Source organism: Trachemys scripta, chromosome 9 (genome assembly GCF_013100865.1).
Source record: "Trachemys scripta elegans isolate TJP31775 chromosome 9, CAS_Tse_1.0, whole genome shotgun sequence".
Taxonomy (NCBI): Eukaryota; Metazoa; Chordata; order Testudines; family Emydidae; genus Trachemys; species Trachemys scripta.
Window position 1 is genome coordinate 97,115,270 of NC_048306.1, and position 18,689 is coordinate 97,133,958.

The window sequence follows — 18,689 nt, forward strand, 5'->3', positions numbered from 1 at the left end:
GAAACTGTCATACAAACCAATCACCATCTGGACAAGGTCCTCTGGTACCTCACAGAATTATAGCAGAGGCACCAGCAGTCACCTAGATACTTTGTTGAATACGTGAGGTGTCTGATGGCCTAAATATTCTACAGCTGCAGCGGTACCTTTTATGTCATACTAACATCAGGCTCCCAGTGGGGACATATGTGTGATTAAAATAAAGACAAAATGATGTTCATTTTAGGAGTGAAGTTTGAAATATGTGCCACTGTTTTTTTTGTTTGTTTGTTTTTTTTTGTAGGGTGCATGGGTCTTATGAGCAGTTATGGGCAGGGCAAGTGGCAGATGCTTTAGTTGACTTGACTGGAGGTCTAGCTGAGAGGTGGACCCTAAAAGACCCTGGAAGAAGCATGGAAAAAGAGAGGACTGGTAGAGTTTTGGAGAAGATGGTATTTAGGAGACTGATGAACCTGAAGGAACGATGTGTGATAAGTTGCTCAGTCCTCAGCTCCAGGCAAGGTAATATGAGCATTCCAGAGATTCTTAAACATGGCAACTGTCTCTGTCTCTTCCCATAAAAGGAAAAAAGTAAGGGAAAGTAGTGCTTCAGCACCACTGGTCTATGGATACTCAAAGCTAACTAGCATGTTTCTAGGGATTCTGGTGATCAGCATTTCTCTTCACTCTTCTGATCATAGATACATAAACCAGGCAGTTATTTGTCTCTGTGTACAGTGTGGGTTGCATGTTCATCCGTTGTGTTCACAGGCAGAGCAGGGGACTTGTAGCAACTTTCTTCAGTAGAAAGTGAATCTTTTTCACAGTGGATGGAGAGCTTACTTCCTCTTGCCTTGAAAAAGAATGCTGGGTAGTTTTCTACTTCCTAACTATGGTTATTTTTCCTGTACAGGTGCCAGTGAACTGGGAGAATTTCATGCCTTTATTGTCTCAGATATGCTTCATCTCTCCAGAGTCTCGGGCAAGGAAATCATCTTGCTACGGATACGAAACCCTTGGGGGAGGCGGTGTTGGAAAGGACACTGGAGGGAAGGGTAAGTGGCTTGTTTTCATTTAGAATACTCTTTTTAAGGTACTACCATAAAGATGAAGATATTTATTGTGTTGAGCACAAAGTGTGTGTGTATATTACAGAGAATAGTATTCATAATAGGCTACAACAGAGAAGAGTTGCAGAGTACGGTAGCCTTATTTCATAGAACCTTTTTTATGAGTTCAACATACATCATCATGGATCTTGTGGGTCTTAATTTTTTGAGGCTTTGGGTCTGGCAATCCAGATGTCCAAATACATGATACATTGATAGGAAATATGTTTTTTGGTGGGGGTGGGGGAGTTTAAATGGGTTATAGATTGTTGTAATAAGCTATCAATCTGTGATTTTTGGTATCTAGAAAATGTATGAATTTAAGCTCCCAGGCTCATCTTCTGACGGGATTGTGCAGGTTTCCTTTGAGGATGAGGACTGAGAGGTCAGATATAGAGTGATCACTTGGTGAAAAGTGTTCACCCACAGGTGATATGGTATGGTGCTTGTCTTTTATCATATTTCTGTATGAGTTCTTCTGAGAGCATAGTGGTTGTCTCATTTCACCTTCATCAGTGGTTTTCAACCTTTTTTCATTTGTGGACCCCTACAAATATTTCGAGTGGAGTTGCGGACTCCTTTGGAAATTCAACCTGTGGTCTGTGGACTCCTCCCATAGACATCTTAGACTGAAAACTGACTGAACAGAATTCAACTATACATGTTGCACATGGTCAGCACAACATTTGACGCAGTATGAGAGAGGGTGCTAGACAGTGGACTTGTATGGTAATGACAACACTTCCAGGTTTTGATCTGGGGATATTTACATACTTTTGATTAATCAGAAAAACAAAATGCCTTTTCTTGATCTGAAATTTTATTTTCATAGTCTACCTTTTGTAGACCCCTTAAACATAGACCACAGGTTGAAAACCACTGACTTAAATAGTTGTTGTCTGTAATTCACTTAATCCCCTCTCCCCCAGATTTTTTATTTTTCTTTTTGTGGCTGAAAAGGTGTGTTATCAGGCCACTTCACTTGAATGGTCCCTTGAAATATGTATTAACTAGTTATGCTCAGTGGTGAGCTGGAGCCGATTCGCGTGAACCAGTTGTTAAATTTAGAAGCCGGTTTAGAACTGGTTGTTAAAGGGGTGAGCAATTGGGAGAGGGAGGTTTTTCTGTCGTTACACCGGCCCGCGGGTGACATCCGGCCCGCCTGAGCTCCCAGCTGGGGAGGCTCCCCCGGCCCCTCCCCTGCCTTTCCACCTCTTGCAGAGCCTCAGCATGCCGTGCCGCCAGCGCTCTGGACTGCTCCTGGGCAGCTCCTGCTGCTTTGAGCGGCATGGTAAGGGGGTGGGGCTGCGAGCTCTAGTGGGCTGCGTGGCATCCATACACGCTGCCCTGAGCAGCATGGTAAGGGGGCCGGGCCGGGGCTGGGAGGAGAGGTTGGATGAGGGGGTGGAGGTTCTGGGGTGGTGGTCAGGGGACAGCGAACGGGGGGGTTGGGGGGGTTGGGTAGGGGGTGGAGTCCTGGGGGGTCTCGGGGGGAGGGGTGGTCAGGGGACAAGAAGCAGGGGGGGTTGATGGGTTGCGGGTTCTGAGGGGGGCAGGACGTGGGTGGGGGTCAGATGGGGACGGACGGACAGGGGGCTTGTACTCACAGGGCGGTTCCCTATCGGGTCTTCGGCGGAGGGTCCTTCACTCGCTCCGGGTCTTCGGTGATTCTGATGGGCTCGCCACCGAAGTGCCGCCTAAGACCCAGAGTGAGTCAAGGATGTGCCGCCGAAGAACCGGTAGGGAACTGGTTCTTAAGACTTTGGCAGCTCATCACTAGTTATGCTAAACAATCTGTTCCACCTTGTATTTAACCATGATAGTCTGAGTACATTTCCCAGACCTGAAGAAGAGCTCTATGTAAGCTCAAAAGGTTCTCTATCATCAATAGAAGTTGGTCCAGTAGAAGATATTACCTCACCCACCTTGTCTCTAATGTCCTGGGACCAACACAGCTACAACAACACTGCATTAAAAAAAAGTTAGCCTAATTTAAAAATTAGTGTTCTTTTATGCGGTGTCTAGCACATAAAGGAAGACGCACTCCTTGCCTCAAAGAACTTAAAGCTGTAGTACCCTGTTCTGTAAAGTGCAGAATGTTTTTCAGTCTCAGTAAAATTAATTGGAATTGAAGGTGCCCAGCAATTAGTAGGACCCTAAATAATTAGTTGTGGCTCAGATCTTCAACTTGTAGTAACTTGGAAGCCAACATGCTAAAAAGTTCTTGCCCTACTGCTCTATGGAAATGGTGTGTCGCTGATGTAAGGGGCTCAGTAAGTGGCTCCAGAAAACCCTTCTAAAACAGACATACTTACGGTAATTTTATTTGTTGAACCACTTTTTTGTGTTTGGAGTTTTTTTCCACTTCCTCTTTCCATCATGCGCAAATTCTAAAACCTGATTTAAAAAAAACTAACAAACAATAAACAAAAGTACAAGTACTTTTCACATTGTTCAGTGTTCATTGTAAATAAGTTATCTGTTTTACCTGGGAGCATGTTCCATAATCCCTTACTCTCTGGTTTAGCTGGTTTCTAGGTCTTCCTTCACAGAGATTGCCTATCTATAATTTCTGTTTCCAGTCCCAATGATTAATAACTAGAGGAAATGTATGGATGAATTCAACAGTAAAATGAAAAACTACTTTTTTTTCTCTAAGCAATTTTTGATAGAAGATTTTTGTAGAACTCTATTGGGAGTGTAAGCAAACAGCCTAGACATTGACTTTTGTGAATTTATTTGCAGTGGTCAAGGGTGGAGCCAATTGGATCCAGTAGTTGCTTCAGAATTGCTTTCCCAGATCCAGGAAGGAGAATTCTGGGTTGAGGAAGAGGAGTTTTTCAAGGAGTTTGATGAGATTACCATTGGATTTCCAGTCACTGAAGATGGACAGCTTCAGAGCCTCTATACAGGTACGATGTGGACAAAGGGACTATTCGTAACAAATCAGATTAGTTTAATGGGGAAGTCTGATTTGAATTAAAAAGGGCCAAAATTAGACTTGTTTAGCACTAGACCTTTGTGGTTTCCAAAACTTCTTTTTCCAAATTTTATTGAGTATGCACTGAGTGCGTACTCTGGGTGAGATTGGAGAACAGAACTGGCCCTGACTTGGTAAGTAAATTAAACTTATTAACTTTTTGCTTTCTCTGCATTTCTCTGATTTACTGGAAAAATCCTCTTCCTTATTTGCCAATAATTTTAAGAGTTGCAAGTGACAATGGTTATGCAAAGCTCAGGGACTCACATACTTCGAGGCTGTGGAGATTACTGCAGAGCTGACTCCCTGCTGTAGAATTATGCTCCGAAATCTCAACTTTCATTTAAAAAAATGTTTCTAGCCCTTCTGGTTACAGTGCACACTCCATGCACTATTCCATGAAGCCTAGGCATCAGGAGGTTTGGGAATGATAGCTGGAGTCCAGCTCACAGGCAGCGAAGGGGTAAAACAGAAGTGTAAGCTGTCAAGCTAGGTTGTGTGGAGAACGGTGCAGTAGCTGAAGCCTGGGGAGATAAGTTGCTGATGCCATCTACAAACTCTGGCACACACGGGGAGAATCTGGTTCTGAATTAGGTCATCTGAACAGCACCGGAGGAACAGAAGCCTTGGGAATTGAGCCAAGTTTACGTAATCCTGCCTTAGTGTAGGAGGCTGGACTTGATGACTCCTCAAGTTCTCCTCTGCCCTTCATCTCTATGATTCTGTGCTTACTCCAGGGAAAGACCAGTAGAAGGCATTTTGGCCCTGATTTGGCAAAATATGTAAACACGTTCGTACGTCAATTCCTATTCACCAAAGTATTAAATCATGTGCTTAAGTGCTTTGAGGAATACAGATAATGTGACCTGAATTCAGCAAACTAAGTAGTGTAGTAAGTTCTCCTCCTCCTGCTCCTCCACACCCCCCAGAGGTGTAGGTGTTGCAGTTACACCTTCATCCCACCTCAAGATGATCTATGGAGTAGCGACCTACGCTTGCTGTAAAGTTCTTAACATCAGCTCAGGTTTGCAAATGAGACAATCTCTATCTAGGTTATTTTATTGTCCTCGTTTGCTGCATTATCAGATGCAAAATATTTAAAAGCAGAAATACCAATATTTTACTCTCTTCCTTCCCAGCCTGTAGGCCTTTCCTGTGTCTGTTGCGGCTGGGAGGAAAGAAGGAGATTGCACAGGAGTTTTAAAGCCTTTTTTTTCAGGCTGAAGAATTGTTTGCTACGTCTGGCCCCTTGGTGTGGGGGTTAGTCCTTTCCTGTAGAAAATTTTATTGGGGAGCCCTGTAATGATCTCTTCCAACTGGGAGACAAAATTGAGGTTTCAGACTTGTAGGAATAGTTCTGCATATGATCTTTAAGGATAAAGTTCCTCAGCTTCCCACTCTGACTTGCTTGGGATATCTTGGCTGTGAACGTTAGCTCACTGAAAATGGCACTGCCACAGCAATGCTGTCAGTCTGGAGACTCCTGAGCCACAAAAATGAATTGTTTCCAATTGCTGATGTGCGTTACCTGTTTTTCTTTATTAGAGAAAGTGCTGAGTCATACTCAGCATCTCTGTGGATCCTGGGTGAAAGGCCAGTCTGCAGGTGGTTGCCGTAACAACAACAGCTTCCCTGTTAACCCCAAGTTCTGGCTGAGGATATGTGAGCAGAGTGAGGTGTGCATTGCTCTTCTGCAGAAACCCAGGAAGTACTGCGCTGATTGGGCTGGAAGAACTCGGAATCTGACCCGCTTAGCAGAGGAAGGTTCATCTCTGACTGAAGGCATTCAAGGGAAGAATTACCAGGCTGTGGGACTGCATATCTGGAAGGTAATTAGGGGTAACTGTTCAAACTTCTAGTTGGGCCAAGAAGAAAAGTTTCCAGAAAAACAGGAGCATCTGACATAGTCCCTCATTTGCTATAGCAATGCCATGTGTCAATTGTTCATAGAAGTCGGGGGTGTAAAAGACCTATTAGACGAGCCTCCCCATCTCACAGGGTCATTGAAGGATTGTTGCTTATCGTACATCTACCAGGGCTTTATTCCGTTTATTTTTAAACCTTCCAAGCAGTGAAGCTTCCACTACTTCTCTTTGGAGACTTTTCCCCCAGTCAGGACATTGCAGTATTAGAAAGTTTTTCCTGATAATCTGCCTAATTTTTCCCTTTCTTAATGTCGACTCCTTTCTCTTAGTTCAGCCCCCTTGTACTATTCTAAGAGGTTCCTCTCTCGCCTTGGTGTCTACACCCTTCACATGTTTGTATACTGTTATGTTCCTCCCTTAATTATCACCTCTTATATATGTTTTAATCTTTTAAAATCTCTGTTAATCTTTTCTCATAAGTCAGTCCTTTCACCACCCTACTTGTTTTGTTGCTTTTCTCTGGGTTCTTTCTAGTTTCTTAAACTCTGTCTAATAATGTGTGTACCCAGAATGCAACACAATGTGCATAGGAAGAAAACTAATTTCAGAACTGCCTAGTACAACTGAGAATAATTCTACTCATTTGTATATGCAATTTTGTGCAACTCCGTTTTGCATACTCAGGCTATCATGGAGGTGTTCAAAAACTTCAGAAATGGGTTTTTATGCTTGCCAGTTGCACAGTGATCTGCCCCGGGTTCATTAATATAATTTCACCTCCAAGTGTAATTTGCACTATGAAAATATTTTCAAACAGCTTTTTTCTTCTTAATTACTTTTGTAAACAAGAACATAATTAGTAGTGGATGAAGGCTTATTTTACTGATGCTCAGGCCAAACTCTTTAACTCAAAGTATGATCAGTATTTTTCTCCTAATCTCCTTTAATTCCCCACAGCTCTCTGTTACACAATATTTTAGGTATAACAAAGCGTAAGAGTTAAAATGTTTGCCCTTCACTGAAAACGTTTCATTTCAGCTGAAACGTGGCAGACAGGTTTTCAGTCTGGGCCTGGTTTGCTCCAGCCTGTTCATTTTGTTTGTTTGTTTTGTTTTTGTTTTGAAGAGAGCAAATTAAAACGAACTGTTTTCACTTTTTTTGATAATAGTTGCTCACTTTACAAAATGTGCTCTGGTAGTTGCTGAGCCTTAACCTGCCCTGAGAATACATGAGATTTCCCCAAAAAGTATTTGTTTGAAAAAGTAGCTGTTGTACATGAGCAAGGTTCAGCACCACTGAACTTTGCATGGAAAATGAGAGCTTCCCATAGTTTATGGTCTGACCATGTTGGCTCCTGGGTAAATCTACTCTGAATGAAAGCACATCAATGTATCAGAATTCTGTATTTCCTTTGGGCAAAATTCTGCCCTGAAGCATGCTGGATCGGTTCTGCATGTGGCCGGTTTGTAACTGATATCCCTACGAGCAATTCTAGCTGAGACAGAATTCTTCCTGGGCACTCCCAGGATAAATATGCCAGAGCAATGCTCTGTGGCCTTTTGAGATGGTGTAATGTGCTATATGTGTGGTCTGCTCCATTGGCTGATGCATGGGTGAGATGGTGGACCATTTCCCTGTACTTACCTCACCCTTTCTTGCCCCCTTTCTGGCATTAACTTCCACAGGGAAGCTGTGTGAGAAAAGGGACTACAGTCCCCAGTGAAATTCTGTCCAGCACTGCTCAAGGGCACAAGAAGGGGGAAGCATTTTCTCCACCCCGAATTGCTCACCCTCATGAGTGCTATCCTGAATCTGACCCTTCGAGACAGGTTTGGAAATATCTGCACCATGCACGTGGTCTGCCAGATGGCAAAACACACACTTATGGTGCTATGGATTTGGGGTTTAACTGAATATTTACCCAGTTTAACTTCGCTATAATCTTGTCAATTTTCCTACAATGCTATGCTACATTATGTGTCTATTTTAGGTGGAGAAGAGGCGGTTTAACCTACCAAAGACCCTCTCTGCTCCTCCGGTTGTAGGTACCATTTGTCATTCTTATGACAGAGAAGTACATCTGCACTCTGACCTTGCCCCTGGTTATTACCTTATTGTCCCTAGCACCTTTCTGAAGGATGCAGAGAGCGACTTTCTGCTTCGTGTATTCTCAACGGGGAGAATCTGCCTCAGGTAGGTTCGCAAAGGAAGAGAAGTGGCAAATCCCACAAAAACCCTGTTGACAGTTTATGTAAAGCATTATACCCTTTACGAGGGCTTGCTGTGACCTGAACTATGGTTAGGAGAGGTACACGTAAAGAAGGTGCTAAATCTTTTGAGTTCAGGTAATTAGTGTGGCTCTATAACGTGCACGTCTCCTGGCTCTTTGAATGGGGTCTCGGAAATGTTTGAAATCCTTCCTATAGACAGGGGTGGGGAACCTCCGGGCCGCCTCTTCATTTTGTCCGGCCTGCAGCAAGTCTCTGCGCTATGGGCTGAAAGTCCCGAGTCTCAGCGGCCCCCCTGCAACTGGGCTGGAGCTGCGAGTGCCAGATCGCCAGCATGTCCTTGTGGCCCCTAGGTGGAGGGGCGATCAGGGAAGCTCTGCATGCTGCCCCCACTCCCACTGTCGGCTCCGCAGCTCCCATTGGCCAGGAGCTGCGGGGTCAGCGCCTGTGAGCGCTGGCCGCATGCACCGCACTGAGCTGCCTGGTCCCTCTGCCTAGGGGCTGGACATGCCAGCCGCTTCTGGGAGCAGTGCGGAGCCAGGGTAGGCAGGGAGCCTGCCTTAGCCCCGCTGCGCCGCCAACCAGGAGCTGCCTGTGGTAAGCGCCGCCCAGCTGGAGCCCACACCCTGAATCCCTTCATGCATCCCAACTTCCTCCCGGAGCCCGTACCCTAAACCCCTGCCACAGCCCTGAGCCCACTCCCGCACTTCAAATCCCTTGGCACCAGCCTGGCACTCCCTCCTGCACCCCAAACCCTTCATCCCCAGCCCCAGCCCCACCCCAGAGCCCGCACCCCCTTCTGCACCCCAACCCCCTGTGTGTACATTGTGGAGAATATACTTCATCCAGGGTCTGGTGTGTTTTTATACAAGAATCTTACTGCTGCACAATTACTGCAGGCATCAGTACATCTTGGATGTTGCACAGTTCTGTGATGTGCTCACTTCATCCAGGGTAGATGTCTTCTGGAGCTCTGTGGGTAGTGGGGAAGGACTTTGAGAGCCACATTGTTTTCGTATTTCCTTCCTTCTTTTTCCCCCTTGCCCTATTTAGTGGGGGGAACCCTAGGGAAATTAAATGCAAAAATGTAAGTTCATGGAACGTTAAGGTTAAGAAACTAAATGCATCAATGTTAGGAAATTCAAAAGAAATGTAATCAATAAACTAATGCAGCATGTTGTATTTTCTATTGCTGTTTCTTAAATACATATTTTAATGTGCTTATACTTTAAATTTATATTGTGCAATGTGGCCAGATTAAAGGTGCTGTAGAGATCTTAATTTTTACTTTATGGTATTTATTTTCTCTTTTCCACAAATGTTCAGGTTTTGCATTTAATTATATTTATACGTGGCAATGATTGGCATTGAATTGACAGTTAATGGGAATGCTTGACTGTCAAGAGTTTGCATTTCTTGACACACATTTCATTACTAGTATTTGTCGATATTTTGACAGCTGAGCACTAAGGATGGTGAATTGCAGTCATGGAAATCTTTTACCTTTTGTACACTACTTTCCCTTTCTGTCTTACATCTGATAGTGAGATAAAACCGCCACCCACTGATGCTACCCTCTGTGAAGAGCTCCCACCAGGTGAATGGGAGACTGTGCAGCTACAGGGATGCTGGAAAAACGGCCAAAGTGCTGGAGGTAGCAGGAACTTCCACTCCTTCCATACCAATCCCTGCTTTCCCCTCTCCGTCCCTGCAGGAACAGAAGAGCACAGCATGAAAGTCACCCTCCGTCAGCACTGTCAAGATAGCAAGTGTCTTCCAATAGGGTTTCATATCTTCCAGGTATGATTTACCCCAGTCAATCTGATTGTTTCATTTACAAGAATCAACTAAATCCATCACTTATTCAGGTGCCTCTTACCTTGGAGAATGGAAATGCAGCCTATAAATGGTTACATTTGGGACAATACAAGTAGACATTTGAGCTGTATTAGTTCACAGGTACAGTAGAGTGTATGGTATTACAATGCATGATTGGATAGCATAGCAACCGCATTTCTGGTTTCACTGAACCCTTGTCATGTTCTGGTTTAGAAGTCATGCAGCAGCCATTTTCTGAACATTTGAAGGGTTTTATTTAACACTAAGACTATAGCTAGTTAACTCTATGTTAAATTATACACTTCTTTAAAATGAGTGGATTTTTTTTCATTTTTGCACAGATGCAAACGGTTTGGAATGTTTGGTGACTAAGACCCAATCTTGGTAATGGGGCATGAATCTCTCCTGCCCCCCTCCCGCAACACATTTTTTTTTTCCTGTCAACTGATAAGAGATCCTGAACAAACAGTGATCGTTATATGAAATAGGATGTGTATTTGGAGGGGTGGATTATTTATGGAACACACTGGTTTGTTTTAAAGGTGTGAGATCTGAAATTATTTTAATGCCTTCAGGTGCCTAACAGCAGTTGGAAACCACATACTTGTTCTTTTCTGCACTTGGAGCCACTGGTTAGCTGTGTACCTCACTGCTACTCACAGGAAGTGAGCCAACTGTGCCGACTCTCTGCAGGGAATTATGTAATTGTACCTTCAACGTACTTGCCTAATACTGAAGGCAATTTCACGGTGGTCATAACAACCAAAATAGACAGGTAAAAATATATAGGTATGTGTTTGGGTTTACACTGTTTCTAAATTCACATGTAACAGAGCATAGGACAACACTACACAATCCTTTATAATAGTAATGTTTTCATATTTATTATAATGTCTTTGTACCACTACCACAGAGTGACTGGGATGACTGGCCCTTTAAGGGAACAAGGGCTGGCTCCATCTGTGCCATAATTACCAGCCCCCCATCTGAGGGGTGATACTAATGGGATCAGGTGTTAACCTGATGAACACTTGGGCCTCAGAAAGAGGAACTACAGGAAGTAGGTTAGGCCTGTGTGAGGCTCTGATCTAAGGTCTGCAGGAAGTAGGGAGGTTAGATCTTGAGAGAGACAGGTAGAGTTTCCTGGGAGATGAGACAGTAGGAAACCACTAATGCTTTGCACTAAAGTAATTTTCTCTTCTTTTCAAATAGGAAACGCATTCAGAGCCAGGAGACCCTTGGACAAATATTGCAAGAAGTAGGTGGCATTTGAATTTCAGTGGCACTGAGATTGAGGTACACTGGAAGTCAGAGAGACAAACAGATACACATTAGCTAATCATTTGCACCAGGGACTGGGAGACAGGAATTTGAAAGTTCTAATTCCACTCCATTGCTAACTGTTTGTTCTTGGGCACATCAGTAAACCTCTCTTTTCGTTTTCCCAGTCTGCAAAGTAGCAATTATACTAGAACTCTGTCTTCTCTTATGCTGCCTCATACACATGGAATCCCCTCTCTGAAATGATCTATAAAGCCAAACTGAGTCCTTCAAATCCATCCTCAATACCCACCTCTGCTGTAAAGCCTGTGAGAAGCTGGTGAACTAATTGCTGTGATGGGCTTATGGCGATAATTGACACTTATGTTTGCATTTTAAAAGTTATTAATATTAATAAAGTATGTATGTGTGTATATATACATATATTTAACTGTATTCTTCTCCCTTTGTGTCACCATCATCACTCTTATCATTTTATTTATATATTCAGTCCTTTTCCTCACTCAATGGGCTCTGACCTGTATTGGGGACTTTAGGCACTACTGCAATATTTAGAAATTAATACTACTAATACAGGAAGAAAGAGGAGGGAAAACCTGGAGATGATTGCCCTGCACGCCTTAGTAGGTCTACATTTGTGTTTGCTTGCACACACAATATGCTATAATGATAATTCACATTGGGCTATGAGCTGTTTTGTTCAAGTAAATGCAACATGTTTAACATTTCACTGATTTTTTTTTTCCATTACACATGTGCACAATGTTGTTGCAGGATTGGGCATGAGTTCTGAGTTCCTGGCACTTAAGATATTTTTATTTTAGGGGGGAAAAGATCCAAAAATATTATTTTTTGCAACTGTGTTAAAATTAAAATCTGACTTGCATTTTAAATCAGAGAGTGTTCTTGATAACACTGTTTACTTATTAGGCAAGACAAATACCAACCCGATAAAACCTCCAAGAGGGAAAGAGGCCAATTATACACAGAACAAAAAGCAAACAAAAAAACACCCACACCAGGTATCAGTTGGCTTACTAATTTTCTTGCTCTAGGTTGTGGTGACCAGTGATTATACTTTGTCCTCAAAACCACACGAAAAACTGGACTTTTATTTCCCAGAAATTAGAGATGGAAATGTATATGTACATTTCTAATGGTGGCCATTCCTTTGGAATCTAGGAGCTGTAACACCTAAGTAATAATAGCATTATTTCCATTTCTTGTTCATTATTCATTTCTTTCTTACATGTGGTTCTTGCCTGTCTCTAGGGCAAACGTTGATAGGCCCATCCTTCAGTAACAACAGCCTATCTAGAGAGATGATTCTTACATTATTCCCTAAGGGTAGTAAGACTTGGGCCTACCCTGCTGTCCAGTGGTAGGGTAAAGTGACAGTGGCACTCCCCTGAGAATACCCTGCTTCAAACTTCCTGAGTATTTCAGTTTGGAGATGACAGGCACAATCTCCTCATTGATTGCAGCTAAGATACAGAAAGAGGTGATCTCTGAGTCTAAGAAGTCCTAGCTGGGTGAAGGTTATAAAGACTAGAACCTCAAAGCAGTTCAGGTTTTTGAAGGGGAACCAGTGGAGAGCATAGACCACTTTGGTGATGTGGTTTTGTTAGTTTGCCTAACCTAAAAGTGGGCTGCTGTGTATTTAAACAACTATGTGCCTTTCCTGGTCTATGCCAGGTGGAGTACACTGCAGTAGTTTAGCCTGAAGGAGATGGAAATATGACTTACTGTACTGGGCCTACATCTGAAAGAAAAAGGTGCAGTCTCCCTGTTAATCCAAATATTAAAGCACTTTTGGTTACAGCTGCTGTTTGGTTGAGTAGGAATGGTGACGAGTCCACGTAGGACTATGAGACTATGCAGTGCCTTCCTGTTTCCTACCAGCCTCACCACTTGCTTTTCATTCAGGTAGTTGTGTGTCTCAGGCACTGGGACAAGTGGACAATGGCACTGAGAGAGAGATGTAGAGCTAGTGCCAGTGGTATACTGTATTGTATATTCCTAGGGTTCTGTTCAGTCTAGTTCCAAAGTACTGAAGTTATGGGATTTGCATCACTTCCTTGAGACTATTTAAGTGTATCGGGAAGAGAATGTGTAATGATACATGGCCTTAATTCCTGAATTTTCCTTTTCTCTGTCTAGCTAAGGCATATCTGCCAATCTTTTCCCCCCTGAGACTCTTAACATGTTACAAACTACAGGTTTTAACCTATGAAATAGCTTCAATTCAGCCTCTTTTTTGCAGGTCTCCTTTACAGCTGTGATGAAAAGGTAATTTGAATTCTCACATCAACATCATAACAATAGAGAGACTAGAAAAGCCTGACCTTTGGCTATTTTCAATTTGAAATGAAGTAACCAGAAAATACCCTGAGCCCGGTGGTTTTCCATTCAGACTGACTTCCAGCCTGGTGACGTCCTCTCTGAAAAGATACCTCCTTGACCACATGCATCCTAATGAGCATTCGTCCCCTCCATATGTTTTACTACCAGCGACATACAACTGGACTTAATGCTATACCTCAGTTCTTCAAAAATACGGACAAAAGATATGTGCACATGTTTTAACTCAAGCTGCAGTTTTAAAATTAAAGCAGGAAAAAAATGTGATCTATGTGTACATCATGAAAGAACATTTGGTGAAGAATATCCAAGTTTACAAAACAACCTCAGGAGACCAGGGGAGGATAGGAGGAGTGTAGGGGAAAGAAACTGGAGTTTCTTTTTCAGGAAGGAAAGACTAGGATCCAACAAAGTACACTGGAAGAGGGATAGACCAGATCTATATCGATCACTGCCAGTCTTATTACAGAGCACTTTATCATGGCCCTGCTACAATGAATGTTTGTCATGAAACTGTAAGTTTGGAAAGGATGAGTTTAGATGAGTTTGTCTTACACCATGTGAACACCTGGAAAGAAAGGAAGAAATGACTTTTGCAAAGCTGTTGGTTTGAAACGCCATATAAGACAGTATTTTTGTTACTAGTAACCAGAATGTTGTTTTCTTAATTCCTGTTAAAATATTTCTTACTCAAGTGTGGTTTTTTTAGATATTGTATTTTCTTTAATAAATATACGGTGATGTTAAAGAGTTTAAAAGGTCTTCTGTTGATATCATTGATTGTTTCAATCTCTTTGTGTTTCTTTAAGCTTAATTTGTTGTGTTGTGGCAAGCTTTGCAATCTTTTGGAGTCCCCAGGTTTCCGCTAAGTGGGAGCTGAAAAGCAGAGCTAGATTCTCCTCTGACGTTGACTTTTATACGTTTTCCTATTGAACTTCAGAAACCGAAAAAACTAGGCTGCATGGAGCTGAGTTGGAAACAGAACCTTTTCAGACGTGGAATCAATAGAGGACTATATATTTTTGTGGAGATTAGTGGGATGGTGACACAATAAAAGATAGTACCAAGTGCACCAAACCCTTAATTTTCATAGAATGGTGCTATATCTAGGGGTGGCCCTAAGAAATGATGGTAATTTGATCTAATTTCTTCAGTTCTCAACAGTCCAGTGCCGTTACTTAAAGTAACCAGTAGTAGAATGTTGTTCCACTAACTTCTCAAAAGAAGATGGAGTTGTAAGAGGAAATGAGGGATTCTTAAGAAAAAAATAGTTGGTTCCTAAAGATGCCATGATTGATATAATAAAACAGATGCATAAGCAACTTGTAAAGAGATGGTAAACATTTAATGAGGAAACCAGGAGAAGGCGGCGTACAAAAAATATCCATTACACTCTAGTGACATGTCACATTGCCAAATCCAAAGAGGTGTTCAAAAGAACGGTGATTGTGAGAGGCCCTAGTACTGCAGTCGTGCGTATACTTAACTTTACTACTCGAATAGTCCTCCCAAAGAGAGTAAAAGGAAAGGGGACCCAAAGTACATTGGTAGCCTTTGGATAAACACATGTTAAGTGGACTTTGAAAGAGAGAAGAGAGGTTTTGTGAAGACAGACGAGTGAATGGTACGCACTGAAGTTCAGTTAAAATAACACATCTTTATTGTAGCTGGACAATTGTGCAGCAGTGGTGGGACTGAATCACCAATTCATATAATGCCATTTCATTTTCTGCTGTTTTTGACTCATTTGTAATACAGTCTAACATCTTATTAGCACATTGAGCAGGCGTCTGTAGTGAGCGCTGCATGATAATGCACAGATCTTTTCTAAAGTACTACAGCTAGTTCATCAGTATCTCTACTGGGTAGAAATAGTTTAGATAATTCTTTCCAATAGGTGTTACCTTGCACTTGGGTACACTGAAGATCTCTTGATTTTTGGCAAATGCATTTATTTTTTAAAAGTTAAAATGTAATAAGTTCCTAAATTAAAATATCTCCATCCACTGTCACAATACTGAATTATCAAATAAGACTAATAAGATAAAGTACAAGATGGATATTAGAAGAAAAAAAGAATCCCTGACAGAATCACCTCCACTTTATGGTTCATTTCAGACTAGCGTGGAACCACTTGAAGCTTATATGGCTGTGGCTGCAATACAGCCCCTAAAATATAGTCCGGATTGACTTCCTTCACTCCCTCTGGAAGCTGGAACGTGAACGCCCGCAGCAGGTTGACAAAGAAGATGAAGAGCTCAGTTCTTGCCATCTGTTCCCCCAAACACACCCGATGCCCTACAGAAGGAATAAGAGAAGGGAATTACTCCTACAAGTGATTGCACAGAGTGAGTCAGAGAAAAGTGAATTTCCAAACAAAATTCTACTGAATCTCTTGGACTCTAAGGTGAGAAGTTGCCTCAGGGGGACATAATCTATGTATTTTTCTTTAGCTGAGAGATGCTAGATATAGATCTGGCCCAGTGTATGTCTATGCTTCGAGCCGGGGATGTAATTCACAGGCAGGTCGCAGAGACATGCCCATGCTAGCTCACTAAAAATAAAGCATGGCTGCCCCGGTGGGACCAGCAAGAAGGGCTAGCTGCCCCATGTATGTAGCTAGCATCTCAGATGCTTGCATACTCGGAGCATCTAACTCCACCCATCACTTGTGCTGCCTCATCTACACTCTATTTGTAGTGTGCTAGCTCTCTCAGAGCTAGTGCTGATATGTTGGCCTAAGATGGAAATTGCATCCCCAGCTCTAAGTATAGGCATAGCCTCTGTCACTATGGTATATTTAGAGTGATGAAGTTGCACCCTCTATCTCTTGCCCTTCCTGTCCCCTGTTCTGTGCCAATTACAAAACACTTCAGTTTAGGAGTTAAGTTCTGAGTCACTTTGGAAAAAAATCATGGGGTAACGTTTTGAAGATGTGCATAGGAAGATAACCGTACAACTCCAGTTACTCTCAATGTTTTATCCTGGCGATGTGCTTTCAGAATGTACCTCGAGATACCCACTTCTGTTTTTCTATAATGTAATCTGTGTAAACCAAAAAAGAAAACTTGCCATGCCCAATTTTTAAATGGTTGCGTCGATTGTCTTTCTGCAGTTGTGTGAGTGCCTGTTTGCATACATGATTGCCAAATCTGCACAGTTCGTTTAATGTGGCTACTGTATATATTTCCCAGGATAGTATTTGCCTTTATTGCCACAGCATGACATGATAAATTCATAGTTAATCTGTCACCTACGCTGAACCCGCAATCATTTTTTACTTTGCTGCTGCTGCCCAATTAACATTCTGTCTGGGTGACTGGTTGTTCTGTCAGTATTTTTATTTATTTTTACAATTAAATCTCCAGTTACTGTGACCTGTTTGCTGCTCTGTACTGCTTTTGTTTCCAACATGATTCCAGATGAATCTGATGTGCATACTTGCAGGGCTAATTCCTTAGTACTTTCTGTCTGTTTCTTTGTCTAATCAAAGGTTACATACTTGTTTCTCATGCCGTGTAGTGTGTAATATTGCTGTTGAAGAGTCTGATTCTAACTGAAGATCTACCTAGCGATGTTCCACTGAAGATCTTAGATACTAGTTTTCTCTAGCTACTAGAGAGGAAAGATTGTCCAGCGACTGTGGTATTTCCGTAGGCCTTGGAAAACCCAGGTTCAATTTCCTTCCCCACAACAGACTTCCTGCATGCCATGTAGTGTCTCTGTCACTCAGTTTGCCATCTGTAAAATGGGGATAACAGCACTTCCCTACCTCACAGTGGTTGTGTGAGGATAAATGCATTAAAGATTGTGAGGTGTTGAGTTGCTATGGAAATGGGTCTACCTCAGATAGACAGGTTTCTCCCTTGTTTGTACAGATGCTCCCCGACTTATGCAAGTGTTGCATAACTCAAATTTTGCGTAAGTCGGAAACGTATACCCGACCATTACGCGCCCCAAAAAAACAAAAACCTATTTCTAGCTTATGGAACTTTTTCCGTAAGTGCGGATTTGCGTAAGTTGGGTTTGCGTAACCCGGGGGACGCCTGTATGCATCTTCAATGTGATTATGTGTAGTTGTGAAATGCTAGACAGATGCATAACTTTTTTGTGTCTATTACACCTCTACCCTGATATAACGCTGTCCTCGGAAGCCAAAAAATCTTACCGCGTTATAGGTGAAATCCCGTTATATTGAACTTGCTTTGATCTGTTGGAGTGTGCAGCTCCACCCCCCGGGAGTGCTGCTTTACCGTGTTCTTTCCGAATTCGTGTTCTATTGGGTCGCGTTATATCGGGGTAGAGGTGTACATTAGAACCCCTGACCTGAATCCCTGCTGTTTATTAGTAAGATCATTTTGCCTGAGTCATTCATCATCCATTTTTTTAACTTTAGTAACCTATAATTTCCTTAGCTCTCGCAGTGAGATATACAGACCAGACAGATTTAGATGCCAATGACATACCTGCTGAGAAAGGTAAGAATGCTTCATTGTTTACAAAGTTGCCATCTGAATCGAGAAAGTGACTCGGGTTAAACTTCCATGGGGTCTCCCAGTATTCAGAGTCGTATACAGCAGAGTGTAAGTTTGGCAATACAATTGTGCCCTGTAAAAAAAAAAAAAGCAAAACTTAATTGTCTTCTATTTGTGAATTAGTCTTTGTTAGCTAAGCAGAGAAAACAGGAGGAGGTTCTCGGCATGTGTAAATCAGGGTGGCTTCATTGACATCAACAGGGCTATACCCTTTTACAGCAGCTGTGTGGTTCAGAGACTGTCTAGCCTCATGTCTCTGTTTATCAGCTTGCAGGGTAGCAGCTGTGTTAGTCTGTATCCTCAAAAAGAACAGGAGTACTTGTGGCACCTTAGAGACTAACAAATTTGTTAGTCTCTAAGGTGCCACAAGTACTCCTGTTCTTTATCAGCTTGGTTCACTAGGGTCACATCTGATAGTACTGTACTCAAATGTTCTCTTGCAAATTGACAAGATCTTATGTGACCTCCCCTCTTCCTGCCCTCTCTTTCCTTTTATCACACTCTCTCCTTTT

General features: G+C 42.4%; 1 protein-coding gene across 5 annotated transcripts; it reads left to right on the forward strand.

Annotated features, from left to right (window-relative positions):
* Nucleotides 1-227: 227 nt before the first annotated feature.
* On the forward strand, nucleotides 228-14,389 carry CAPN10 (calpain 10). 5 transcript variants are annotated; one of them, XR_004647006.1, is made up of 10 exons: nucleotides 228-501; nucleotides 893-1,034; nucleotides 3,834-4,000; nucleotides 5,614-5,897; nucleotides 7,924-8,126; nucleotides 9,706-9,961; nucleotides 10,576-10,775; nucleotides 11,213-11,258; nucleotides 12,212-12,303; nucleotides 13,545-14,389. XR_004647006.1 is itself a non-coding variant. In XM_034780591.1 (10 exons), the coding sequence occupies exons 1-10, from the start codon at nucleotides 243-245 to the stop codon at nucleotides 13,572-13,574; spliced, it is 1,470 nt and encodes a 489-aa protein (XP_034636482.1). In that variant the 5' UTR covers nucleotides 228-242; the 3' UTR covers nucleotides 13,575-14,389. The 5 variants fall into 5 exon arrangements, 4 of the variants coding, with proteins under 4 accessions (XP_034636482.1, XP_034636481.1, XP_034636480.1 ...); XM_034780591.1 differs by lacking the exon at nucleotides 12,212-12,303 and having other exon boundaries at nucleotides 9,706-9,758; nucleotides 9,876-9,961; XM_034780590.1 differs by lacking the exon at nucleotides 12,212-12,303 and having other exon boundaries at nucleotides 11,213-11,296.
* Nucleotides 14,390-18,689: the final 4,300 nt, after the last annotated feature.

Bases quoted from the DNA above. Each gene is read 5' to 3' on its own strand.
- CAPN10 (XM_034780588.1), top strand. From the start codon at position 243: ATGTGCCACTGTTTTTTTTGTTTGTTTGTTTTTTTTTGTAGGGTGCAT. The intron at 5,898-7,923 runs GTAATTAGGGGT...TGTCTATTTTAG, and splicing joins TGGGACTGCATATCTGGAAG to GTGGAGAAGAGGCGGTTTAA. The intron at 10,776-11,212 runs GTAAAAATATAT...CTTTTCAAATAG, and splicing joins ATAACAACCAAAATAGACAG to GAAACGCATTCAGAGCCAGG.